We start from the raw sequence: 27,897 nt of genomic DNA on the forward strand, positions 1-27,897 counted from the left end.
AGCCTATTGTAATATGTTTTGTATGAATTAAGCCTAAACGTGCATGGAGTTTTACAAATATCACTGTATGGCAACTTACAGTTAACCAACCAAATTGTATCACTTTACATCGTTTTTTTTTTCTTCGTTAAAATGACTCACATTTTTTATGTTATGCACTCTGACACGAATTAGGAAGTAAATTTCTAACAGCAACTTGTGAACAAAGTGAAACAATCATTTCCTGAATGCACGAGTTATGTTTCTTCGTGCTTTTCAAGCAAGGATGTGATTGTTAAATAAGGCATTAACACAAACGCCTCGATTCTTCGAAAGATGCGCTTGACAAAGTCCCACTTGTTGATCGTTTGTACTGCACGAGACAAACCAAATCAACGCGCTCGCTTCGAACATTATAATAATAGCAGTGTTTTAGTTCGTCGCATCACGTAGATACCCGTTCAAGTAAACTATATCAGACTTGAAAATGAACTTGGGTTTCCGGAGACAAGAACAAGAACTAGGACTAGTCACGTCATCCCTCCCTGAGCGTTCATGGAGATAGCGGTGTAGGTGAGTAAACAGCGGGTCACTGAATGAAGAACAAGTCCTTCCAGACACTTACCGCTCGCTCCCTGAGACAAGCTGGAGACAGATGTCTGGCCCATGTCGATCTTCAATGGGCCGCTAAACAAAAATCATACGACGCCCCAAGAACTTGTGAAACAAAGCCCACTCGATCGACATAACAGGAGACTCATTTCACTCCTCCAGCTCTGAGATCTGCTTCTCAAAAGAGCTTTTCCATACTTTGCGAACTCGTAAAACACGCAATCGAACTCTTGAGTCTCAGGATTGAAATGCCTGTCATTCCTTTTCTTCAGATTGTAAGCAGTCAGAGGTCATAAGGAGGAAGTTTCAAGCCCCTCCTTGCTTCAGCCCTGCTTAAAGCATGGAAATGTATGTGGGTAATAATGTGTTGGCCAAAAGTGACATCATTAGAAAATACTGGATCAGGAGTGTCCGTGCTATTTTTGACTACACTGCTTTACTGTATAAAAAAAAAAAAAAAAAAAAAAAAATATTTTTTACTAAAATAAAATTTGGTTAGAAAATTTCAAGAAATTTTTTTTGGTTCAAGAAATGACAGTGTAAAAATTTCCCTGAGTTTTACATCCTCTATCCAAAGAGAGTATAATAAAGCTGTAAAATATTCATACATAATGTATAAAAACTAAAAATAGTTTATTATTGATAGTTTTAAGACATGATCGTCTTAAATAATGCTACTTTTTACTCCAGTTTCTGTAAAGACGCATACCGTAACATAGACCTGAACCGGCCATTAAATGCTTTCAGCAAAATTTAAAAGGTTAAAAAAATATGAAACATTAAATATTTTATGAAACAGCAAAAAGTAACATGTAAAATACAAAAATAGTACTGGCCATTTTATATTAAAAATTAAATCATATAAATTTATAACATTTAAAACTGGTGACAACTTGGCTCGAACTGACCTGAATGAAAATACCCTTGTCTTGAGAACACTGTTCAACCTGAGTGACTCTGAGTAGATTTTCAGGGTTTGACCATTTTAGGTGTTTGAAACCAACATATAAAACAACTGTTTACAAAAACACTCATTTGTGTAATTAAACTTTTGACACAAAATCTTATACTGAGACACAGGCCTTATGGCGATTCAAATTTTTATACTGGGACAAGTCTTACTTATGTCACTTACTGTGTACAGTCTTTTGAATGTCAATCTTCTATGAAAGGGTAGCAGTTTATTTATTTTGCATAAAATGGGAAGCCAAAAGCACACACTATCAACCTCTGGTTCCATTTCTCCTTTATGTGACCATGAGAATAACTATGCATTTTTAAATATCAAAAAGACAGGTTTTATACAACCAAATACAAACATCGCTATAATCTTTAAGTTTGTTTGCAGCTAATGCTTTGCTTCCGTCAAGCAGAGGCCAAATGCCCCACAGACTTAGGCTCCACACCCCCCCAAACCAGAAGTGATGGGTGGGATTTAGAGCAGGAAGCCTTACGAAAACAAGTCTACCCTAGAGATGTGAGCTATTGTTTTGCACACAGCTAAGCTGAATGTTCTCATCAAGTATGAGCTCTCCACCCCTTCCTGAAAGTCCTCCTTACTATCATAACACCCCAGCCCTGAGTACAAATAGTGTGATTTGTTGGTGTAATCTTTGTTCATGCAATCTTTGCCTCATTTTATTGTAATGTTTTTGTTACTGAATGTGGAATTATTTTTTTATTCAAGAGGGGTGACCTAGTAGTACAGTGGTTTAGTTTAAAGGTCACAAACCCAAATAAGAGAAACCAAAAACTGCAGAGCTACTGCCTGTCAAATGTACCCTACAGCTAGACATACAAAGCTAGTTCTAATCTAAAGCAGTTCTTCTCAACCAGGGGGTTGGGGCCCACTAGAGGGGTTGAGCAAACTTCCAGGATGACCCATAAGTATTTCAGTGAATAAAAGATCATTAATATTTTAACAAACAACTTTAGTCTTAATTAAAATGCTAGAAATAAACACATAAAATCAAGATGTAAACTGAAAATCAGTTTACAGAAGCCCTGAATGGCCTGTATGTGGTCAGAGTCTGTCTGCATCTGTTCAGTTAACACTGACAGAGAACCTTATGTACTCTGATAATCCACATTCACACACATAGGTTCAAAAGAATCCACAACCAAAACAACACAGTTGTAAGGGCACATTCATTTTAGATCATCTTTGATTTCCCAAATATTCTGCAGATAAGATATACAACTTAAGATAGAGACACAAACTGTGATTGCGCAAAACAAATATTTATTTTTAGCTTAATAACCTTGGAAATCATGTGAAAAATATCTCCATGCTAAAGAATATCTCTAGAAAACTATTCAAGACGGCTACATTAGCATGCATACAAAAGAACTGAATCATGGTATTCTATATTGAATTCCTGACATGCATCGATTATGGCCTTGGCCCAGGTTTAAAAACAGAAGGGGCATATAGTGAGTCACCAAATAACAACACACCTCCTCATAGCTTGACACTATTCCCGGAGAACGCTGCCATCTATTGACCACATGCATGCAGTCTGAATGCAAATGTCTCATTTGGTTAAAAAACACACATTTCTACTCACAGCTCAGGATTTGTATATGGCCTGTGAATGTTTTTACATGTATTGTGATGCTATTTGATCATTAAAAATGTGAGTCACATGGCAGGAACATTCATCACAACTTGTAATAGGTAAATCTGTTTCTACTCACAGCTCAGGATTTGTATATGGCTCGTGAATGTTTTTGCATGTATTGTGATGCTATTAGATCATTTAAAATGTGAGTCACATGGCAGGAAATTTCATCACAACTTGTAATAGGTAAATCTGTTAAATCAAATGAAGTGAATTCACTTACTGGCACAATTGTTTGTCCACATGCCATACCAATGCTCTACCTGAACACTTGAGAAGCTTAATCTGAATTCCAATGTAGTCTGATATCCCAAGAGACAGACGTCTGGACTTTGTGTAGAGAGAAAAATCTGTCCATTTGCTCTAGAGTGCAGCTTAAGTGCATATGGGAAGACAGTAATGGCATACAGCTAATAACGGCAAAGCAGATCTCTTTGCAACCCATCAAAACAAACATAACCCTCAAATGTTTATACAATGTCTATGTCTTTATTACACTCTTCATCAAGCTCATCTACCACTATCTCTGCCTCCTTATATTCTTAAAGGTAATGGGTGCTGATCAAAATGATCACTTCATTCACCCATAATGCCCTAAATGGGTGCAAGGACCAAAACTTAAATGCAACATCATTGGAAACAACGTAGGAAGAGCTAATCAATTATTAACTGCCATTCTCAGCACAAAATAGCAGCTAATTATTGTTTAAGCGATGCCATTTAGTTCTTTTTTCTCTGCTCAGATGATTTATTTATTAACTCTAAACCCTGAGAAAAGTTATAGCGTGTCAAGATTCTTGCCTCTGACCACGATATGCAAATATCTGAACCACAGAATCAACAGTGCAAATTTAAGAAAGATCTAAAGATAATTGTATCATGCATCTTTCTATAGTGCATCAGACATGAGCAGTTTTGTTAACCATGCATCACCTAAATATAAAATTTCAGATACGACCTGCACAAACCACCAGATGATGTATTGATGGAAATGCTTTTGTAGACAACTGGCTCCTGTTGGACCGTTTATCCAATGATGGAGCACAACAATGTATGGCTAACCTTGTCGATCAATATTTGACATCCTGCCTGTAAGTGTTTTTCCCCAGCACGGATGGCTCTTATTTGGAAATCTGGGACATTTAATAATAGTACATTGCAAGGGGAGTGGAGAGCATTAAGTTTCACTAAGCAGGGAAACAGACTCGGGTAATGCTTCCAACACTGGTAGGAACAACACTGTTCACCTGCTGAGGGGAGACTAGCACAATAATAAGAGATATTACCAGGACACCAAAATGTAAGGAAACACTCATTATGTTTAATGAATGGGTACAGTTCTATATCATTCAGTTTAACGCATAATTACTTCAGATTTATGTGGAAGGATACAGCTATTGTATACAGAGGTAAGTGTACTGGTTCAGGTCCACTTTACAAAGATAATACAAAAAGGGCATAACTATTTTTATTCCTTTTAGCACTTTGTAAAGTAGACATGAATAAATATTTAAAATATCAATTCATACTGAGGTACAACTAACATTTTGAATAGAAAGTTCATTTTCAAAGCTACTAACTACTGCTTCACCATGTTATTTTATTCTCTGCCATTTTATGTTTCGCTAGCAATCACCTTGGCCTTTTACTTACAATTAGCAGCAAGAATGTATGTTATTTAAAAATTCAGACATATATTGTGAACCTCACCTCCAGAAATAACTAAGAGCCAGTCACATGTCAGCTTATACCACATTTTCTATGCAATTCCACTGATACAGCAGATCTAATTTAATAACTCTGTGACTAACTTTTCACAGCATGAATGACCAACATCTCTATTCCTGCCATGAATGAATAACACTGCTTGAATGTAAACCCCAAATCTGAAAGGTTTTGCAAAAGAAACAAATACGAATTTGCTTTGCAAAAGATCCAGAGGGAGGTTCCCCTGAGTAGTGCACAAGCATGGCACGGACCACAAGCATGCACATATACATACACATAAGACTTCAGAATGTATTTCAGGTATGAAAACAGGATATCAAAGCAGTTAGATCTTGACTGACAACAGACAAACTTGTGTTTGCTCTGTTTTGGTATGCATGACGTCTGTGATGTTACAATCAAAGTAATACCATAGTTCCTATCAGATTTTCACTTTACTGTACACAGAGTCACAGACAAATGATACCTGTGTCAGATTTCCTCTTTGATTACAAAAAAATAAATGACAGAATGAGGGACTGAACCTACTAGCAGGATTTCCATTATATGACACATAAAATGCATTGCAAATCCAATCGAACATCTCATAACACGGACCAAAAATAGGACAGTAATACTGCATCAGTGCTTGGCCCATGTGTGTTTATTCAATGATTAAACACCACGCTAGCTGGATTCCCAGAATGTGAGCTGATAATGAAAACATCAATACAATGTGAGGCACGTTAAAGAGCGTACAAGAGTGCATGTCAATAAACCATCCATATCACACGAGACTTCCCAACAATCTAACACGCTTCTTCAAACAAAAACACTCATAATATGGTATTTAATCCTAATAACATAACTAGAATGAAGCCTAATAAAAATGCTAGAAACCTTGTGAACTCATTTAAGCAGTGTACTTTATCTGTCTACATGTACACACACACACACACACACACAAAAATACACTTCACACACACATGCATGTGTCAAAAAGTTGAAGACTTACAGGCATGTTCCATGACTGGAAGGATATTAAAAAAAATCAACTGCTCCAGTGAGATGTTCCTAAGTGTCCTTTCTCACTGATTCCCTATCAGAAAAAATTGTACCTCTGAGAACTCTCTCTCTCTCTCTCTCTCAGACTCTTACTCACTCTCTCTCCTCACTTCCTGTAGTGCTCTCGCAGCCTTCTTCTCTGCAGTGGTGCGCGGCAGGAAGAGCGGCGAAGGCTTGAGGATGACAAACAGCCATTACCTCCATTAAAGTGAGCTGACTGAGCCAGTCTGAGCCCATCAAGTGGAACCTCCCAGTCCACTGGGGCTTTCTGCTATTGCCTTTGGCTAAGGGGAATGGGGTTGAGAAGGAGGGGTGAGTTGATGTAGCGTGAAACAGCTCTGTAGCCTTCATTAAATTACTTGAGTCCAGCTGAAAGAGATGACTCTAGTCTTATTTCCAGCGTTAAGTTGTTTTACACGCTGGGTGCTGAGGCACATAAGTGAAGTGCTCGCTGGTGTGTGTGATGTGCTACATTCCAAAGGAAAGTAAGCTGCGTCAGGGTCAAAGCTGGATAGGCCCTGCACAAGTGGGCTTGATGGGCATGGTACTCGTGGGTGAGAATCTGTAACAATTTCTTCAAAATCTATTTTCGTGTTGCAACCTGACATCAAGAATTGGCTGGAGTTCAGAGAGGATGATTCACTGCTTGAGAGTAGGTTTTTAAAGCTCACATGAACCTAAACATTTTCTTAGCATTGGTCAAAGCAACTGCAGAAGCACTATTCCCTGCACACATGAGTTCACTGGGCGATATTGTATAATTCAAAATTTATACTGCAAAGGTAGTACAGAAGCGCTTCTGAAATGACTTTTAAGTGTCTTTACATAGAATCTTTAATGCTGCTTAGAGGTGGCATAAATGTATTTACGCAGCAATTACAACTGTATATGTTGATACTAGGTTTGAGGTGGGTCAGAGCAGCATATTGCAGTCTGGCTTTTATACAGCAGCCAAAGAGCAGCCTTACCTCGGTTGTGTACAATGCTAATAAAGGCATTCTACTGCACTCTTTTTACTTTTTTTGCAGTTAAAAACGTAGTAAGTATTCCAAATGGATTAATTAGCTTAACAGAATGTTCTGGGTTCTATTCAATATTTTGTTTTTTTGTTTTTTCTTGCATATAAGTTTTCTTTTATCCCATTATAACATGTAAAGACAACTATATGTAAGCTGTTTGTAGTTAGATTCCCCCGGAAAGCTGTTGGAACACTGTTCTGTTTGTGTGGATCCTGACTAGTATATAAATTAACTTTTTATAAATCAGTTTGCTGACAGTAATTGTGACATGCTGTCATTGACATTTACCAAGAAAATCAGTCCGGACTGCATTTACAGTAATGCACTTTCAGCAGGTTGTGGGGTATTGTAAGTATGATGCAAACGTTACTGGCAAAAGTTTACTAGTGCATAACATTTTGCACAGTAAGGTTAGTAAGTGATTTTATCTCACTAGTCTCATGTTAACACATACTGTACAATGTTTAGGTCTAGTAATGTAGTCCAGGAAGTTCCAGGAACATGATTGTATCTTTTAAGATAAGATGTGAGTGTTACACTCAAAAATGAATGCGAGCTTGCAGTGGATTGTGGAGGAGCAGGGTTGGAGTAAACTAAATGATAAATGTTAATGCATCACAATTGATCATTTTTCATTTTCTTGAAAACTACAGAATAATAGTCATATTAAAAATAAGTTAAAAATAAAAGTAATGGTTGTCCTATTTCTCTTAAATTTACCATCGGCCAAAAAAAAAATAAAAATAAAAAACAGAACCACAAAACCAAAGATCTATACTTTAATAACAAACATTTAAATCACAGAAACTCTATCCTAAGACTGTTTGAATGTTTGGTCCATAGTTTAGAGGTCTTAAGTAGCAGTTAATGTTAGCAATCTCAGCAAAGTATAAAGCACATCAATGGGGATATTTGTTCAAAAAAAGTGGTGTCAAAGTCTGAGACCTTCACGCACTTCCGAGAGCAATTAATTAGAGCTACCGGTGTTGTTGAAACTGCAAGATCATAGCAACACACAGAGATAGTCTTGTGTTCTTTTGGGATATTGTGAAACTAGACTGTGACATTTTAACCAATCCAGGTTACCTTTTGCTATTTAAGTTAACCAGTGTTGAGAGAAAAGTACATGGTGTGTGTAACAAAGTTCGTAGTTCGGGAAGAAGGAGGCAGGAACCGGCGAACATTCAAATAAAAACTGTAATAATAAAATAAACACAAAGTAGCGTGACAGCCCTTCGCGGACGACTGTTGTGCACAAACAGAACCAAAACACAAAATAAAATCCAGGCCTGGTCCTGTCTCCTCCTTCACTGTCATTACTCCTCCTCTTATCCTTCCGGAGCTCCTCCGTGGGACTCAAGGCCGGTGAGTGGTGCAGGTGTCACTCATTTTCAATTACTCCACCGGCCTCGCTCCGTTCCCATGGCTCTAGGCCCCGCCCCACTCATCACAGTGTCACAGTTTCAAGTAACGAAATACAGAGCTGTCACTGATTTACACTCTATAAAAGCAGCAAATAACACCCATCAGGTTACATTATCATGTAAGCAATACCCTGCATAATTGTTTTTTAACCATTACCATACCGAGACTAACCATAACGACATATTGTCCTGTTGGTGGGTTGACTCATGGATAATGAAGTTTTAGCTTGAAATGCTCATAAATCTGTAAATAAACACCCTTTCGTTAAAATGTTGAATAAATGCAGATGCCATCCTCTCAACTCTAAAAATACCACGGAGCATAGCAATTACAGATGAAAGGCATGATGGCCCATCTTCACATGTGCTCTTTGTGTGTCTGCTGAGAACGCCCACACTGTCTGACGCATAGAGCCGCTTCACGCTCCTACCAAAGACCAAGCTGAACATGAAGAAGGAGGAAAGGAGGATGGGAGAATGAGAGAAGGAGACAGGAAGACCAGTGGCCATAAAGGGATCTTGTCAGGAACCACTGGTATGCTAGGAATAGCTGCCTTGCAAGAACATTCACGCCCCTATATGAGAAAGAACTACATATACCTAAACAGTGATCTACTCTACAGAGTCAACAGGAATGACAGCCTTGTATGAACATCATTGTCAGATTAAGGTCTAAATTCTAAATTTAAAGTTGTTTACTTGCTCTATAGCTATTGGAATATGATATACTGTATAGATGACAATAAGCATATTCCAAATAAGCTAAAACAAGCACATTTTCCTCCTAATTTCTTTGGCCATTTATGCTGTCTTTAGCTATTTCTTCTATTAAATAGCATAATAAATATGCTATTTATTTACATTTTTGCATATGCTAATATATTTAGAATTTTCTTATTAATTATAGATTTTAAAAAAAATAAGTATTTAAAAAAGCACAGAACATGCATTACTATTTTTGAAAGAAGTCTCTTGCTCACTAAGGCTGTATTTATTTGATCAAAATACAATAAAAACAGTAATATTGTGAAATATTAGTAGAAAAATATATATTTGTTCTATTTAAATATATATTAAATTAAATTTATTCCTGTGATAAAGCTGAATTTGCAACAGCCATTACTCAAGTCTTAAGTGTCACCTGATCCTTCAGAAATCAATCGAATATGCTTATTTGCTGCTCAAGAAACATTTCTTATTGTTATAAATGTTGAAAACAGTTTAAAACTTACTATTTGATGGATAGAAAGTTCAAAAGAACAGCATTTATTTGAAATAGAAATCTTCTGTAACATTCTAAATGTATTTGCTGATACTTTTGATCATTTTAAAGCATCCTTGCTGAATAAAATGAATATTCATTTCTTTTAAAAATCTTGCTGACCCCTTTCTGATCTAAATTGCATCATTACAAGTCATTAATTCCATTGATTTACACTCGTGTGCATCTTCTTCAATAAAAAACAGTTATCTCTATTTTCTTTAGCTTCTATTCAGGTGGGTTATCCTGGTACCATTTACAAGTTATATGCCATATATTTCATTTTTCACATTTCTTTATTTCTACACTCCTATATGCAGAACACAAATAAAAGTTGATCAAATTAAATAAATTTTAAAAAATGTTTCCATTAAAGCTACTGTCATAAAATATATTATTTATATCAAAGACAGAATTATCCCAATATGCCAAATCTCTACTGACTATCTGTCATGAAACTCTATTCAAAGACTGTTTAGAATTCACCCAGAGGTGAGAGGAACAAGCTTTTAAGAGGGTAAAGAACAGAAAAGGTTCTGTCTCCAGCGCATTATTAGAAAAGGGAAGCCTCTCGCGGCAGCTCCGCTCCGCCGGCCTCCATCTCTGTGTCATTACATGACTAATTGTGCAGAGAGGGGCGACACAAATCCTCACACCACCATCAAAGGAGGCAAAACCTACAAATTAATCTAAACAAACAGACAGCGAAGAGGCTTTCCCTCAGTGCCTTTTCACCATGTCACACAGTGTGAAAGATAAAGTGTGGGTTGCGTGGAATGCAAATTACTGTTGGATGTATATTTAAATGTGTCTCTTTCTCTACACGGCTCTCGAAACACAATGACGGGATGCAAAGACTGCATATAGATCATGAAGTGATGGCTGGCAGAGAGGAAATAGATGTACACTAAGTTGCATTAAGTGGTTGCAGGAACACAAAGAAGACATTATGAATTATTAATGTGAAGCTTTGTGAAAAACAGTCAAGGGGTTAGACTTAAACATTGCAACACAAAATCATTCTTACAGGGTTCAGAGCAATACTGACAAGAATTGATGCATTGTATCTGAAGAAAAATCTGAAGGAATACACCCCCTGTTGAACATACGGTGAAACTGCAGTGAAAAAATGCACTGAAAGATAGTATTATTCAATCATATAGCACAAAAAAAACAAGTCAACTGCCGACAATGTAGCATATTTAAAAAGGTTCAAAATAAGCGTTTTATCAACAGCATGTCACATGCATAATGTTGATTACAACATAAAGTTTTTTTAATTTTTCAATTATTAAAAAAAAAATGCAGTATCACGTATTGCAAAAATACAGTATTGCAATGGAAAGAAACAAAAGAAGAAATCTAATTCTTGCATTTTTCAAGAAGCACATATTCAGTATAACTCTGCTTATATTGTAAGTTTAGTCAATAAGTTATCTTAATTGTTCATTCCCGTTGGCAATACTTCTCTAGGAGTTTGCTTATGTTTGATAATGTAAACAGTGATTTACAGATTACAGTACGTTACAGCTATTTATGGTACCATTTTTGGTCAAAGCAACTATGAATATTACTTATGGGATTGAATTGCCATTATAACTAGTCACACTAGTTCCAAGTCATCACAAGTCCAGCGTTATTATAGTCAACTAAAACTATCTGAAACTAAAACCAAAAAAAAAGAAAGAAAAGTTGTTACTTTAAATAAAATAAATCATTTACAACATTTCACATTTCATTAGTTTAACTTGATGTACTAAAAACTAAAACTGAAAAAATAATAAAAACTATATAAACATATATTTAAAAAAACCACTACTAAAAACAACAAAAGCACAAAGGAACATTAAGACTAAAATTAAAAATGAAAATATAAAAAATATTAATAAAAACTACAATAGCATTTCAATTATTTTAAAATAATGCATCAGTCTTCTTCCTGTAATTTTAAAACAGAGTTCATTTTAAATCTCAATAATCAAATTTGACTTTTTTTTAAACTTAAGGATAAGTCAGAATAATTTTCTGTACTTGAAATCATGCCACAAATGCTGTCAAGTTTAAATTGTACTGAACCTTGAGCATGAAGGCTAATGTCTGAAACAAAACAATGAAATCTTTAACTGTTGACAGAAACATGACGCACTATAACTGAACTCATTCAACATTAACTGTATTTTTGTGAATATGTGGCCCACATACAGGGCTTACTACACTCTAAAAATAATAAACGACTCAATTTAAACCTAGAACATTGATAGAACAAGAAAGCATGAGCATGGTTAACTGAAAGGTGAGCTGTCAGGAAGTGGTTTTAAACTGTCATTTCCATAAATATCTCACTCAGCTCAACACTCCCAAAGATGTGCATCAAATAATACAAAGACATGATGTTTTATATCATTAACAAGACTGAATTAGCCACAAGATGAGGATTGTCCATAGAGGCCATTTGAAAATAGACATGCATGTAACCACCTTTCTATTTGCCCTGGACATCTGAACTATAAACCGGTCGTATGAAACAGAACTATTGAGCTCAGCAATATTAATACTAATCAACAATGAGCTTTTCCACCGTCAGTACCTCTAACAACTTTCCACGTATGATCGCTTCTCATTTTGATATATCTACAGAGATTGTGGGTAAAACATGTGTCAGACAACTAGGCAGCTGGATTTAACACGGTTTAAAGGTTACAGAACAATGTGGGTGATAACATTTAAAACAGACCTTCTCTGAATGAGTTTACCTGTTACAGTTGGTTTAGAAATTATATCTCTCCTACGTGGTAAGACAAGAAACCACAGAGCAAAACCTTTAACACAAGCATGTACAAAACTTTACAAGAATTACAGTGTTTAGCAGCCATAAAATATGGAAGAACGCACTTCAATCATGTTGTGGATCAAGCAAAACAAACAAAAGAAACAAAAACAACATTAAGACTGCAATTCATGCTATATGTAGGTTTATTTAAGCCCTTGTTATTTGACTAAACGAGCTAATCTTGACCATTAATTTAAGATACATCATACTTGGTTATCTCTAGCAGCTACACAAGAAGTTTTTTATTTTTTTAAATACCAGCACAAATGGTAGCACAGGACAACCAAGTGTTTTAACATTTTATCTTTTACAAAGGGGAAACCAACATCCCGCATGCATGATTTGTCAATATCCTGTTTGGGTTTAAGTGCAATGTCTAGAATGTCAGTGTCTAGAATTGAAACCATTGCTCGGACAATATGTTGCATTTAGGCCCACTGGATGGAAATGTTCACACCCAGTCTTACATTACACACAAACATCAACTTATTCTAATCAGATGCAGTCAATGGGACACTATACTTGTTATTTGGGGTCACACCAAATGCACATAATGAACCTTTGAAACATTTGAAAAATAAAGAGACAAATAAACAATGTAAATTAATTGAACAATGTAAATTACAAGAACAATAATACGCAGGATTTATCATTTCTTATAATATCCTTTCTGAAAACAGGTCAGTCATTGGAGTTAATCAAATACAGAGAAGGGCATCACTGCACCAGCACAAGATGATACCAAATAAACAAGCGCAAATTAAACAAACATCATCCTACCTGAGCAGGCTGAGCGGAGTCTGTTCAATATTCTGGATTTAAAAGCCGAAGTGTCACTCAAAGAACGAACTCGAAATACAGGAAACACCTGGGGAATTGTCTTTATGTAAGAACAACTGTCTTCCTCCGCCATGCCGCTGTTTTGCTTATATTTTTAGTTCTACAAAAAAAAGAAAAGAAAAAGAAAGTATATTCCCTTTAGTGTCCTGTAATCTCGTTGTCAAGGTAACACTGCTAAAATCTGATGCTAAATTCTGTCTCTACCCGTCAGTTTATCGGTTGTAATGAGGAACTCTGGTCACCTGTTTAGGAGAACTCAACTTTCAAAAACACGAAGTCGCCTAGCTACTTCTCCCAGCGTCTCATCAGAAGTTGTGCATGTCCTTCCTCTGCATTACATCAGCAAATAAGACAGAAACGGAAACACCTTCATCAAAATGCTAATCATATAAAAAGACTTGAGCTCACACAGCTCTTTTAGCTGCAGTTCCGAGTATTTATATATATATATATATAGTAATTTTTTTTTATATATAATTTTATATATATATATATATATATACACAGTGGTGTGAAAAATTGTTGGCCCCCTTCCTGATTTTTAGTTTTTTGCATGTTTGTCACACTTTAATGTTTCAGATCATCAAACAAATATAAATATCAGTAAAAGATAACATAAGTGAACACAACATGCAGTTTTTAATGAAGGTTTTTATTATTAATAAAACAAAATCCAAAACTATGGCCCTGTGTGAAAAGGTATTTGCCCCCTAAACCTAATAACTGGTTGGGCCACTCTTAGCAGCAACAACTGCAATCAAGCGTTTGCGATAACTTGCAATGAGTCTGTTACAGCGCTGTGGAGGAATTTTAGTCCACTCATCTATGCAGAATTGTTGTAATTCAGCCACATTGGAGGGTTTTCGAGTATGAACCGCCTTTTTAAGGTGATGCCACAGCATCTCAATAGGAATCAGGTCAGGACTTTGACTAGGCCACTCCAAAGTCTTCATTTTGTTTTTCTTCAGCCATTCAGAGGTGGACTTGCTGGTGTGTTTTGGATCATTGTCCTGCTGCAGAACCCAAGTTCGCTTCAGCTTGAGGTCACGAACAGATGGCTGGACATTCTCCTTCAGGATTTTTCTGTAAACAGCAGAATTCATGTTTCCATTTATCACAGCAAGTCTTCCAGGTCCTGAATCAGCAAAACAGCCCCAGACCATCACACTACCACCACCATATTTTACTGTTGGTATGATGTTCTTTTTCTGAAATCCAGTGTTACTTTTACGCCAGACATAATGGGACACACACCTTCCAAAATGTTCAGCTTTTGTCTCGTCAGTCCACAGAGTATTTTCCCAAAAGTCTTGGGGATCATCAAGATGTTTTCTGGCTAAACTGAGCCTTTATGTTCTTTTTGCTCAGCAGCGGTTTTCGTCTTGGAACTCTGCCATGCAGACCATTTTTGCCCAGTCTCTTTCTTATGGTGGAGTCAGTTTTTACATGCCATTTGTGAATAATGGCTCTCACTGTGGTTCGCTAGAGTCCCAAAGCTTTAGAATTGGCTTTATAACCTTTTCCAGACTGATGGATCTCAATTACTTTCTCTCTCATTTGTCTCTGAATTTCTTTGGCTCTCGGCATGATGTCTAGGTTTTGAGGATCTTTTGGTCTACGTCACTTTGTCAGGCAGGTCCTATTTAAGAGATTTCTTGATTACAAACAGGTGTGGCAGTAATCAGATCTGGGTGTGGCTAGAGAAACTGAACTCAGGTGTGATAAACCACAGTTTTAACAAGGGGGGGAAACACGTCTTCACAGAGGGCCATGTAGTTTTGGATTTTGTTTTCCCTTAATAATAAAAACTGCATGTTGTGTTTACTTGTGTTATCTTTGACTAATATTTAAATTTGCTGGATGATCTGACACATTAAAGTGTGACAAACATGCAAAAAAATAAGAAATCAGGGAGGGGGCCAACACCTTTTCACACCACTGTATGTATATATATATATATATATATATATATATATATATATATATATATATATATATATATATATATATATGTATGTATATGTATATGTATGTATGTATATGTATGTATGTATGTATGTATGTATGTATATATGTAAGTGTTTTATCATTTTATCTTTTACAAGAGGGAACTCAAAAGCCCGCATGCATGATTTGTCAATATCCTGTTTGGGTTTAAGTGCAAGATCTAGAACTGGAACTAATGCTCGGACAATATGTTGCATTTAGGCCCACTGGATGGAACTGGGGACAGGCTAGATTTATTTATTGTTTTTTAATATTCTGCATTTATGTAGCTATATAATACTTTGCCAAAATAATAATATTAAAAATAGATTTTAACTACTGGGGTAAGATGTCCAGTTCTATACTAGGGACAAGAATGTTTGGTTTGGGATTGTACTAAGTAACAATTAGTAAACAGTATTGCAGATTATTTTAATTTATGGTTTCCTAAAAATACTTTTTCAACAAAAAAAACTGAATAGGCCTACTTTTGAAATACCTTTTTATTTAGTGTGTAAATTGAACAAGTTCTTCAGGCAATTTCAAAAGTGGTTTAATGACTCACCCATTTCCTGTTTTTGATCTTATGAATGTCATGTCACTGTCCCCACCAACCATTCTGACATCATGTTGAAGGTAAATATTGTATTGTATGGTTTCCTTTTACTAAGTTGTTTATCAACAAACAGACGCTGAACACTGAGGAAATCTCAGTGTCTCAATAATTTGTTAATGTGTAACTAAGTGGACTGGTCATCATGCAGTATATGTTATTTAAATACTGGATAGACCCTCAGTCCACCATAGTCCAGCTCTAAAATCAGCAAAGCATCTGAAGGTAAATAGGAAATCTGTTTGTTTATTTATGTATTTATTTATTACACCTTTATGACTGATTATCTATGCCTGTGACTGAAGAGTTATCATTAAATGATCCTTATAAATCTTTTGCCTTAGTTGAATTTCGCTTAACAGTGATAACCGATCCAGACATATTACTGCATCTCAGTACAGCTCTATGCAGCTCTGGGACTTTGGACTGTAATTTTTGACACAAATACATACATAATTATATATTACTAAAAATGTTTTGTATTTTAATTGCATTTTTAAAGTCATACAATCCTTAAAAAATCATTGGAATGTGCTGATTTGGTGCTCAAGAAATATTTCTTATTATCAATGCTGAAAACACTGTTTTTGTGGAGAATATAATACATTTTGAATTTGAATCTGTTTTTTTTTTCTTGCCAGTGTAACAACAAAAATGGGCAAACAAAAAAATCTCAATGATTTTGCAAATTTTATGAACATTATTTGAAAATTGATCATGTTGAAAGCAATTGCTGAAATTCCCAATATTTCCAAAACTGACACTACATGCTATTTAAATAATAATAATAATAATAATAATAAATACAATCATTGTACATAATATTGTTACACACACCGGGGGGGAACTGTAGGAAAACTCTTGATCTGCATAATATTTTTGAAGACATTTTTTAAAGGTTTCTTTGATGAAAAATAAAGTTTAAAAGAACAGTATTTATTTGGCATAGATTATTATTATCTAAGAGCGTTTTGAACTGAAATGTACTCATTCAACTCTTTGCTTCTTTATCTGAGTCGTGTTCTCTGCTCTGTGGTTCAGTAGGGTTATTGCCCTCAAATGCAGCTCAGTACAGAGACCTCAGCTGCTGTAAGCAGAAACTGGTCAATTTATTTTTTGAAAAATGGGGGTGAAAGAGCAGAGATCAATCAGCCATAGGGAACGCCCCCCTGTTGGCTCTGAAGTGCAAAAAAGTCTTCATATATTGATATGTCTATTATAATTCAATGTATTGTACGATTAGTTTTGTTAGGATTCTCATGCAATAGCAAGTCCATGTCATAATCAAATCAGTTTAATATCCAATAGGCACAGCTGAAGGATTTCCTGTAAAGATGAACAAGATGTTCCTCACTCTCTTAGTGGTTTCCTGCTTTGCAATGGGAACAACCAATCGAGTGTACGTCCACCCCTTCAACCTCTTTAGCTCTGAAAACATCAGCTGTGAGGTTATTCAGAGTGAGGAACACAAGCCCTTCGAGACCGTCCATCCACTGACTCCTCTTCAGGAAGGTACTGAGCCAGACCCACGACCCAGCAGCACAACAGAGAACCTGAAAAACCTCACCCTACGGACCGCTGTGTTAGCAGAACTGCAGAATTCACTCGGGCTCCGCATGTACCAGGCACTTAGTCGTACACAGAAGCATGCGAACACACTGCTGTCACCCCTAAACGCCTTTGGGGCTTTGGTGACCCTCTACCTGGGAGCATCCAAAAAGACTGCTATTTCCTACCAACAGCTGTTAGGACTCAACCTGGAGTCTGAACAGGCAGACTGTGCATACTTCATTGATGGACACACAGTGTTGCGTACACTCCAGGCCATCAGTGCGCATGTTGACGAATCACGAAATGATCTCAGGACACTCGTGTGGACTTTCATTAACAGTGATGCTGACCTTTCCAAAGACTTTTTACATGGAACACAAGACTTCTCAGATGACTCTTTTGTCAGAGCAGTGGACTTCTCAAAGGCAAAGGAAGCTGAGGTGCAGGTGAACAACTTTATTCAGAAAACATCAGACAGCAAGGTTAAGGACCTTTTTCAGGGTGTTACTCCAAAAACGGACCTGCTGTTTGCTAGTTCAGTGCATTTTAAAGGTGAGTGATTCAAAAATGACTTAAACTGTGCATCCTAATTTAATTAAACTATCTTAAGAATATTCTAAATATATACATTTCATTAAGAATCTTGAAAGACTTTAGTAAGACTTTTAGCAATATTTTTTAAATTTCCTTTTTCCTTTATTGTTTTTGGGCAAAAACAGTAAATATCCAATAAAGTATTTAGGTGGAGAAAGAAAAATAGCCTCTTTTTAGTGTTATGTGCAAAAATAAATGAATAAATGAATATATATATATATTGTAAAAATAGACTCATTGAGGCAGTTCAAAAAAATTAAATAAAATAATTGCCCATTTTTGTTGTTACACGCAACAGAAAAAATTATCTTGGAAATAGACTCATTGCAGCACTTGAAATAAAATAAGTCACCTGCTGCAGGTTGGGATTTTGAAAGTAGATTTTTTTAAATCTGTAACCTTTTCCAGGTAACTGGAAAACTGCTTTCCAACCTGAAGCAACCAGTGATCAGAAGTTCTGGACGCATGAGAACTCAAGTGTTGAAGTCCCCTTTATGATGCATACAGGAAACTACATGTACTTCAATGATGTTGGCAGGAAGTGCTCTATAGTCAAGCTTGGTCTCAGTAAGAGGACCTATATGCTCCTAGTGCTGCCTAATGAGGGAGCTAGCCTGCAGGACATTGAGAAGCAGCTCTTAACAGTCATACCTACATGGCATCGGAATCTAAAAGAAACGTGAGTACATTTTTAGTCTGAGAAAGTGCACACCGAAAATGGTAAATAAAATCGACTCAAATACTTGTGTTGGCAGATATCTGGAACTATCTTTGCCCAAATTCTCATTGACTGCTGTGACAGACCTGAGATCAGTTCTATCTGAAATGGCAGTGGAAAAATACCTCATGGGCTCTGATGCCAACTTCAGAAGGCTGAGCAGCAAGGAGAACTTCACCGTTGATAAGGTAAAATTCTGTTTAGAGCAAGAGTTTGCACCAACTGAAGGACCAGTAAAATTGGACTATAACCAGTTCTGACCAGCTGTAACAATTATAAATAACTACCTTTATAATCAGCATGGTTCACACAGTTCTTTTCATTACTGTAGAACAAATGACACGGTAATCTGTAGGCTGCATACCTCCATATATCTTACAGGTCCTCAACAAGGTTGTGTTTGAGATGACAGAGGGAGGATCGCAGGTTCAGAATAAAACTGAAGATGGAAGGGTTCCCCATAAAGTCACGGTCAACCGGCTGTTCTTCTTTGCCATTGTAGAGGGGAACACCAATGCCATACTCATGCTTGGCAAAATTGTCAATCCAACAACTTAAAAAACTCAATTTTGGTGGTGACTTTACATTATATTACAATATAAACAGTGTTTTAATGTTTCCATTCAACTTTTAACCATAATGTTAAAATAATGTACATAAAGTTAGTATCTTTGCTCAGGCAATCTTTTTAGGGATTTTCAGGACTTGGGTGTTTTATATTTTAGTATCTGCTAATTCAATTTTTTTAATATAGTTTAATTCTATGCATAATATGGTTACTTGAATTGATTGCGATTAATGATGTATTCATAATAACATGTATAAACTCCATTTATGTACTGTTAAAACAAATTAAAGTTGAATATTTATGAATAAATATGACTTGGAGGGATGCTCATTTTTAATCAAAACTGCAAAATTGATTCAACAAAAATGTAAGAAACCAAAAATCCTGTAAATAAAATCAACTGTACAGTATGAAATATCATAATCAACAAACAACCCACATTTATCCAGTGGATCATTTAAGCACATGATCAATAAACAATTTTACAATCATAATTATGCATCTAAAAATCAAACAGCATAGTGCTTCAACACACACGTCCAGTTGAAGGGTCACCTTTTCTAAATGTTCGATGAGGCCATTTTAGTAACAAATTAACTCTCTACACACACCACACTGACAAATATTTCATACTATCCTCATTTTTTATTGTTAAATCTTAGTAGTCCCATTCTTACCCAGTGAAACACAAACTCCAACACCCATTTTGATATAAAAAAAAAAAAGAAAAGAAAAACAGAGGTAATTTGAGCATTAAACCTCTTTAGCGTTTGCATTGTTGTTATTTGGCAGGGTTCACCAGAGCTAATGTCTGAGGAAAACAATTTCTGACAGATACAACTCCAGTCAAACACCTGTTTTGAGAGCAATTTTTTGACGTAACCACATATGACAGGACACAAGAGCTTATAGCACTTTATATGCTGAGTGCTGATTGCTTCATACAAAAAACTCTATTCTTTCATTGAATTAGTTTGAACCCTAAATTATATGACTTTTCTGGCCATATTATCCCATACAGTTCAACAATAAATAACTTATCAGAGAGTAAATCACATTCTTTTAGTGCTCCTTCTCCAGACAGGTTGAAATAGCTGCTATTAGAACAGTTGAGGGATGGCAGAACTTCATAAAACCACTCCTGGAGCATATACTGAGCCATGTGGCATCATTCGGATCAGTAACCATTTTGGACCCTAATTTTTATCTGGCCCCTCCAGGGTTGTGGTTTAGGACCCTGTTTGCTCTGCTGAAGCAAGATCTCTTGCTTCCTGTACCAGTTCCAGCAGAGAAGAAAACATGGTGATGTCACTTGGCTGAAGACCCATCTTCTCAATCTTTGGTTAAAAAAAAAAAAAAAAAAAGAGAAGTACAATAAAGCAAACCTGATATGCACAAACAGAAGAGAAAAGCTAATTGTATCGAATAATTGGTGTGAAAGGTTATTCGTATCCAGTGCCAGCTGCAGGCGGATCTTACTGTCATCTGATGGCCCTGCATTGATGCCTATGGTGCTGGTGGTGGTGGTTTTCCTAGCCTGTTTCAACCTCTTTAGACTTTCCTCCATCTTCCTCACTGAGCTTAGCACATCCGATATAGTCTCAAAATACCTATTAAACACATAGGTCATTTTTAAACAAAAAGTTATTAAATCTAGGATTAATAAAGTTTCAGAATCATAAAAGTTTGTCTCTGCTGTACCTATGGGTGCAGTCTGAGAGTGTGACCCGCAGCCACTCCAGGATAATGGAGTCTTTCACCACATTTTTGGAGTTAGTCACCAGCTGATGGAGTGGCTGAAGTGCATTGTCCATATAGGCTGAGGCTCTTGTGGGCACTTCCTATTAATGAGAGAGCAGCTAAAGTTCAGGCCAGAGCAATGAACATCATCTTGTTTCCATGTGGAGGAAAATGTAAACTTGCACTTTCTGGTTTTTAAAGTATGTAACCTAAGTAGCTACAGACTTCTTTCACATTATGACATCACATTATGAAACAGATTAGCAAAAAAGAAAAAAAAAAAAATAGTAGGATGTGGACATTCTATCCAGCAGTTGTTGACAGTTTATAAATTCTGTTTAAAATGGATAGAGTCATCAAATTGTTTGAGAAATCTGTTAATATTGTATGGGGGGAGAAAAATAAACCAAATAATTTATAAACATTTCAAAACAAATCAATCCAAATGTGTTTTTTTCCAGCCTGTCTCAGATTTTTGCATGACTTTTAAATATTACATGGGCATATAACTCAACCTTGTTAGTCCTTCGATAAAGTCGTGGGACTTCTGAAGCATTTTTCAGGAAACGAACGCTCCTTTCTGTTAGATGCTGAGTCATTCTGCTGTTCAGTGTGGGGACGCAGCTGGACAGGGATGCACTGGAATCCTGCAAGGCTTCTGGAGCACCAAACATGAATCAAACTTATTACTTGGGAACAATAGAAATGGCATCAGAATCTTACAACATCAGAAATAGCTTCAAACTCGAGAACAAACCTGAAACAATGGCAAAGTTTTTGAACCCAATACTCTCCAATTTTGCCTTGATCATCTCAGAGATATCTGGAATCTGGGAACAGAGTGAAAGAGTGATTTCTCACTCAATCCAATAAGATCAAAATTAGACTCTTGTTCCATGTGAAAAAAAAAACAAAAACAGAATTACCTGTCCTTGTAATTTATCAACATCAGCTGCAATGAAGACGAGCTTCTTGGTAGACAAAACGGTGGGGCCACCAGTTTCACTGTCTGCATCCTGCGATGTACGGCTGGAGGTGGAGGAGGCAGAACTTGGGAGCGGTCTTATCGAATCTTTGCTAGTGTCTGCAGGGGGTGTTTTTGTTAGGACCTGTGAGACGAATAAGAAAGACATCAATAACAATCCTATTATGATTCACATCATTTCCACCAGGAATGCTTTACCTCAGTAAGAAAGGTGGTGTATCTGGAAATCAGCTGAAGTGTTAGTTTCCAAAATCGATGAGCAAGCGGTGACAGGTACACCTGGTCAGCCCAGCACCTGCACACACAGCTCCACAACACTTCGGTCACCTGCAGGTGGTAGCTGCTGCCCGCTGAGTTCACAAATACTAAAAGCAGACGAGGTGTCAGTGGTGATCAGTTACCCGCACTCTTGTAAAAGTGACAGCTATATTTATCACAAAAAGCAGACAACAAGAAAGCAATACCACATATCCCTGTCAACATGTCCTAAAGGTGTTGTTTTATGTTCATGTGCATTAACCCAAATACACTGACTGACCTGGAGCTGCCTCTAGTCCATCAGAAATGGCATTTTCTAGACTTCCAGCAATCTCCTTGAACCTGAAAAACAAGTCCAGGCAAGAAAGCCAAGAGACAGCTGTAGACATAAAGACTTCAAAGTGGCCTATGCTACATAGCCATTACATCTATTCTTAATGAAGTTCTCAGTGACTTCAAACTTAGAGATTTCAATATAACGCACAGGATATGGAAAGATGTTGGCAAAGATGATGGACCTTTTTTTTTCTAATTCTGTATTAAGCAGAACATTAAACAGCTGATTTGTGATCTGAAAGGTCAGACTGGTAATGGAGAACCCATTATACAGGTCCATAATTGGCTGTATGTGACTGCCATGTGGGCTGATGCACAGGAAGTATGGGGGAACAAAACGGAGTGACAAACGGCAATTGCAATTTTACTCAAGCTTTTACCAATCCTTTTGGCCATTACAATCAGAGAACTTGTACACTTGGTCTTTTAGCTCTAACAATTAATAAATACAAATATTTAAAAATAATTGAATCTGAATAAATAATCATTAAAAAGAAGTCTTAAAGATGTCTTAAAGTGTTCAATACCTACAGTAAATAGCAAACATTGTTTCAAATCCAGTATGTTAAACCATTAAACAAAGACAACACAACAGCTACTGAAGTCCACTACAAGACCTTAATTCCAAGAAAAAGCAAACACATTTTACAGGCTTAACTGGCTTGAACAAACTAAGAGAGCAGTGGACTTTATAACCAGTGAATAGTGATCAAACATTACAGAGCAAAGACTGTCCAACCTAAAACACAGATCGATTCATATCCAGGGCGATTATCTCTCTTTAAATATATTGCACAAACAACAGAATCCAAGCAACACAGGAGATTCCAAAAAATTATGAAAAAAAAAAAAAAAAAAAAAAAAAAACTGAGTCACTTCCAAGACACAGGGGGAGTTTACTGGAAGCAGGTTACAACAACCCCTTTAAAGGAATCTCTTTGTCTGCACTTAAAAAAAAAAATTATTGTCAATATATTATATCACAGTGTAGGAAACAATGGGTCAAAGAGAATTGCTATGTTGTATTGACCCAGAATACTAGCTCATGAACAAAAGCAATGGAATGGTACAACTGTGACTGGATTTCTAAGTCCTCATACTCACCGCAGCTGGAAGTACACTGGCAGGTTCCATTTGTTCTGGAAGCTCTGGTAGCACGGATGTGCTCGCAGCCTCTTTACGCTGGCCTGGGAACCACACTGCCTTTCAAACTTACGAACAAAATCCATGCTGACAGTGTATCTCTGCACACAAGAACACAGCAACTAAGAGAACCATTTAATGAGATGTACAATTCCATTTTATAAAGTGATTTCAGTCAAAGAAAACAATAAGTAAATAAATCAAGTCAATGCTGTTTTTTTTCACTTTGCTTGCCTCATAAAATACATCTGGGTTTCCAGCACTGAAAAGGGAAGGGACTCTTTCCTCAACACCTCTAATGATCTCAGGCCAAACAGAGTTCACCAAGAAGTCATATCCTGGAACAATGTCTGCTTTATCACTGGGCATACAAAATGGTAAACTCATTAAAATGCATTGTGTGTAATATTACAGCAATGGCACAATGTAGTAAACGTTCACTTTGAGTGGCAGACATACCTAGAGATTGCCCCACCAGTCACCTCTCGCAGCAGTCGACAATGGTGAGGCACAAACTCCAACAGCTTTGTGTACATCATCTTAAGACCGTTAGGGTTGGACTTGACAAACTGATCAACTATAACCTGACAAAAAAAAAAAAAAAAATAGAAATCTACATTCAGATGGAAAAGACAGATGCATTTTGTATCCGTAGGCTTGAATCTCATTTGCAAAACTCACAACACTGTAAATAATGACAGATATGCAAATTACAATTGACTGTACTGCTGTAACCGGGTGATATGCAACATCTACCTCATCCATGTATGGTTTGACTAAGACCTGTCCGACCAGTGCCTCTGCATCCCTCGTCTTATCTATGGTAGCATATGTCCTGAGGCAATGCCGTACGATATCGATATTTGTCGTCTGCAGGCCTTGGATCAGTAAGCCTTCCAGTGACTGCTGAAGCATAGCTGTGATGCCTGCTATTCTCTGGAACACAGAGAATACAGAAAAAAGCATTCACAAAATCAGTAATTAGATATACTCTTTATGGACAAAAGTATTGGGACACCTGACCATTACACCAACAGGGACTTTAATGACATTACATTTTAAATACACAGACATTAATATGGAGCTGCCCCCCCCCCCACCACAACTATAACTGATGATGGATGAGAAGGCCAGGCTTGTAATCTCCATTCCTGTTCATCCCAAAGGTGTTCAATAGGGCTGAGGTCAGGGATTTATGTGGGTCCAAACCAAACTCAGTGGTGGCATTTACACAACTGTATCTGATGTTTGGCATTGTACCTGGTGATTTGAGGCTGCCAAGCTGCTGCTGCTGCCATAGAAAATTGCTGTGGCAACAACTGTGGCAATGGGTTTTGATCGAAACACCTGAATTCCATAATTAAGAGTTGTGTCCCAATATTTTGGTTCATTTAGTGTAAAATACTTCCTCCTACCCCAGCTTAAAGTGACAGGAAACACAATGGGATACTTTAAGACTGGGAGCTTACCGGTCGGACTTTATCAAGCAAAGGCATTCCTTTGCTCTGGACTGCATGAAACTGTAACTGGTTGAACTCGGTGGCAATCCGCTCTAGAATCTGACCTGCCAGAAGAGGATAAAAACAAAGAATAAGCTGTTCATTCAAGTGTAAATTAAAATGCAAATGGTACATGATCTACAGAATCCTTTGCTTAAGCCATGAGTCATATTTCAAGAAGTTGTTTTGCTGCAATGTACACTACTGTACCGTTTGTGGTCAGTATGATTTTATTGTGATTAATACTTTTATTCTGCAAGGAGTGTGTAAAGTGATTTTAAAATAAACACTGTTCTTTTGACCTTTCCATTCATCAAAGAATCCTGAAAAAATATTTAATGTATGTTTTCACAAAAATATTAAGCAACATAATTTCAGCACTAATAATAAGAAATATTTTTGAGCACCAAAACAGCATATTAGAAAGATTTCTATAAGATCATGCGACACTGAAGACTGGAGTAATGGCTGCTGAAAATTCAGCTTTGCCATCACAGGAATAAACTACATTTTGAAATACATTTAAACAGAAATCAATTATAATTATTTTAAATTGTAATATTTCACAATAGTTAACTGTATCAAATAAATGCAGCCTTGGTTAGCATTAGAGAATAATAATAAAATAAAATAAAAACCTTTTTGACAACTCTTAACTTTTGACAGAAGTGTATTTGTCTCATTTACTTCTTGCCTCTTTCACTACTTCACGTACCTGCTGGTCTCAAGTGATGTTGAATCCTTAGTGTTTTGGTGAAGAATTTTCTCAATCTTCTCCACTGATCTCACAACTTGGATAAGTCTTAACACACAGAGCTACAAAAGACACAATGCTGGACCATACGTGCATAGTTGTAACATAGTATTTTGAGTTTCATCACCATGACTTACCTTCTTTTTTTGAATGTCGTCTTGCTTGGACAGCTGGGTGTCTATAGCTTCAATAACTTCATTCACAGAGGATCTCAAACTCTGTACATGAGAGGAAGATACTTAGATGATGACTTGCATATGGCCAATTCAAAAGTATTCACTCATGTGTTAAACACTTACCAGCACCTCTTCACGTAACTGGCCCAGAGGGACAGAGAGCTGATTAAGGGCTTTATCCATTCCAACCTAAAACACAGATACAAACAATAAGCCTACAAAGCATGTGGCAAAACTCATAATGCTCCACACAAAGACAAAGCACACAAGACTCACAAGATTTGTGGAAAGGTTAACGAAATCTGCATAGTCTTTATTGATAAGCTCGACCATGGCTGTTTTGAGAAGCCTGTAATATTGCTCCAGATCTTCACGCATCTCTTCCAGCTGGACACGCTTTCTGCAATCGGCCACAAATTTGTCCACGTCGAAGTCATCCTGCATGGAAATGTACAAATATTTAAAATCGAAATGGCCTTAGGCAGAAAGGTGTCAAATAATGTCAAGGACACTGGAAGACAGTCAAGAGACTAAAGTTCAAGTTGACATTTTAATGACTTTTCATAATCACATGAGAAGTGATTATAAACAATTTCAGTGTGTTAACATCCTCCAGCTGTCCTCCATGTAGAATGCTAAGGTTGTGCATGTCTGAGGGTGTGTGAGTTATGTTTTGGAGCATGCTTTAGTTTATTTTTCTACAGTATAACTCGGTTGGTTCAAAACTACATTGAAGTCACATTCATAAAAATAGATTTGTGAGGGTTAAAACTTTAGTCCAGCAGGTTTTGTCTTAGTCAAACGAACATATTAAAAGTGCCTGAAGTGGAAAAATAGATTAATTTGCTAATTATTATTATTTTTATTTGTAAGTGTACATCATTGGGGTCTCCTGGGTCCCAACATAAAGTCAGTCTGGGCAGCGTTAAAGATACTTGTTCAAGCAGTACTTAAACATATAAATACAACTGCCAAACTAAACATATACCGCTGCTCAATCAAGTTAGTTAACTTTACTGTATAGCTGAATAACGTTACAGCTCGGTGATGTATTACTAACAGGTCACTCACCTTCATAAATTCGTCTTTGTCGAAGCACAAAGAATCGGGTCCCTTTGGTAACGTCATCATTCTTTTAGGACGGCCACAAACAAAATAATCTGCAAATGTATCTGTTTAAACGTGAAAATGATTTGCTACATTTCGTTCAAATGACACAGTAATCAATTCAACTTCCGCAAACATGGCACACGCTAACGAGTGGGTGGAAAATACAAAACCCTGCTGTGTCCGAAAGAGAGAATATCTGTGAAGAGCGCCTTGATTGGCGACCAGCGGTACTGCAGCACAACCAGTGACGATAACTCATTCCCAGCTATGTGAATAATTAACATTAAAATAACATTCGAATAGTGTTTTATTCATATGATGTAACGGTGTTATATCTACATGGTGAAAAAATTACTTAGTTGCTCAATAACACTAGAAAGCTGCAAGCACTTACAGTAAGTAACATGATGTTTTTTTCTTTGTTTGTTTGTTTTTTAACAAAGAATCAATATAAAAATGTTTTATTTGGTTTGTTTTATTAAATAAGAAACAAATAAATTTACCATTG

General features: G+C 36.6%; 3 protein-coding genes across 8 annotated transcripts in view; 1 reads left to right on the forward strand and 2 right to left on the reverse strand.

The window, feature by feature from the left end:
• Window positions 1–13,736, reverse strand: part of LOC109104961 (phosphatase and actin regulator 2-like) — a 34,665-nt gene extending 20,929 nt beyond the window's left edge. Inside the window, exons 1-2 of one of the 6 annotated variants that reach the window (XM_042768899.1) lie at window positions 13,601–13,736; window positions 13,299–13,458 (exon numbers count right to left, since the gene is read on the reverse strand). In XM_042768899.1, the coding sequence (XP_042624833.1) occupies window positions 13,299–13,431 (133 nt within the window). In that variant the 5' untranslated portion in view covers window positions 13,432–13,458; window positions 13,601–13,736. Of the gene's footprint in view, window positions 1–604; window positions 934–5,934; window positions 6,024–13,298 lie in introns of those variants that run through there. The other 5 variants (XM_042768900.1, XM_042768898.1, XM_042768903.1 and 2 more) reach the window with 5 other exon arrangements.
• A 2,348-nt stretch (window positions 13,737–16,084) lies between these two features.
• LOC109104968 (angiotensinogen-like) lies at window positions 16,085–19,708 on the forward strand. The gene is made up of 5 exons (XM_019118298.2): window positions 16,085–16,182; window positions 17,266–18,060; window positions 18,511–18,781; window positions 18,858–19,008; window positions 19,202–19,708. Exons 2-5 carry the CDS (start codon window positions 17,292–17,294, stop codon window positions 19,376–19,378), a joined length of 1,368 nt encoding a protein of 455 aa, XP_018973843.1. The 5' UTR covers window positions 16,085–16,182; window positions 17,266–17,291; the 3' UTR covers window positions 19,379–19,708.
• Window positions 19,709–20,013: 305 nt separating this feature from the next.
• On the reverse strand, window positions 20,014–27,558 carry LOC109105397 (conserved oligomeric Golgi complex subunit 2-like). The gene is made up of 18 exons (XM_042768907.1): window positions 27,351–27,558; window positions 26,556–26,717; window positions 26,403–26,468; window positions 26,241–26,321; window positions 26,065–26,165; window positions 25,320–25,428; window positions 24,607–24,786; window positions 24,310–24,434; window positions 24,085–24,211; window positions 23,812–23,951; window positions 22,652–22,713; window positions 22,312–22,463; window positions 22,055–22,237; window positions 21,886–21,958; window positions 21,644–21,786; window positions 21,090–21,229; window positions 20,820–20,998; window positions 20,014–20,727 (listed from the first exon to the last, which is right to left on the reverse strand). Exons 1-18 carry the CDS (start codon window positions 27,408–27,410, stop codon window positions 20,618–20,620), a joined length of 2,193 nt encoding a protein of 730 aa, XP_042624841.1. The 5' UTR covers window positions 27,411–27,558; the 3' UTR covers window positions 20,014–20,617.
• Window positions 27,559–27,897: the final 339 nt, after the last annotated feature.

This window comes from Cyprinus carpio, chromosome A13 (genome assembly GCF_018340385.1).
Source record: "Cyprinus carpio isolate SPL01 chromosome A13, ASM1834038v1, whole genome shotgun sequence".
NCBI classification, from domain to species: Eukaryota; Metazoa; Chordata; class Actinopteri; order Cypriniformes; family Cyprinidae; genus Cyprinus; species Cyprinus carpio.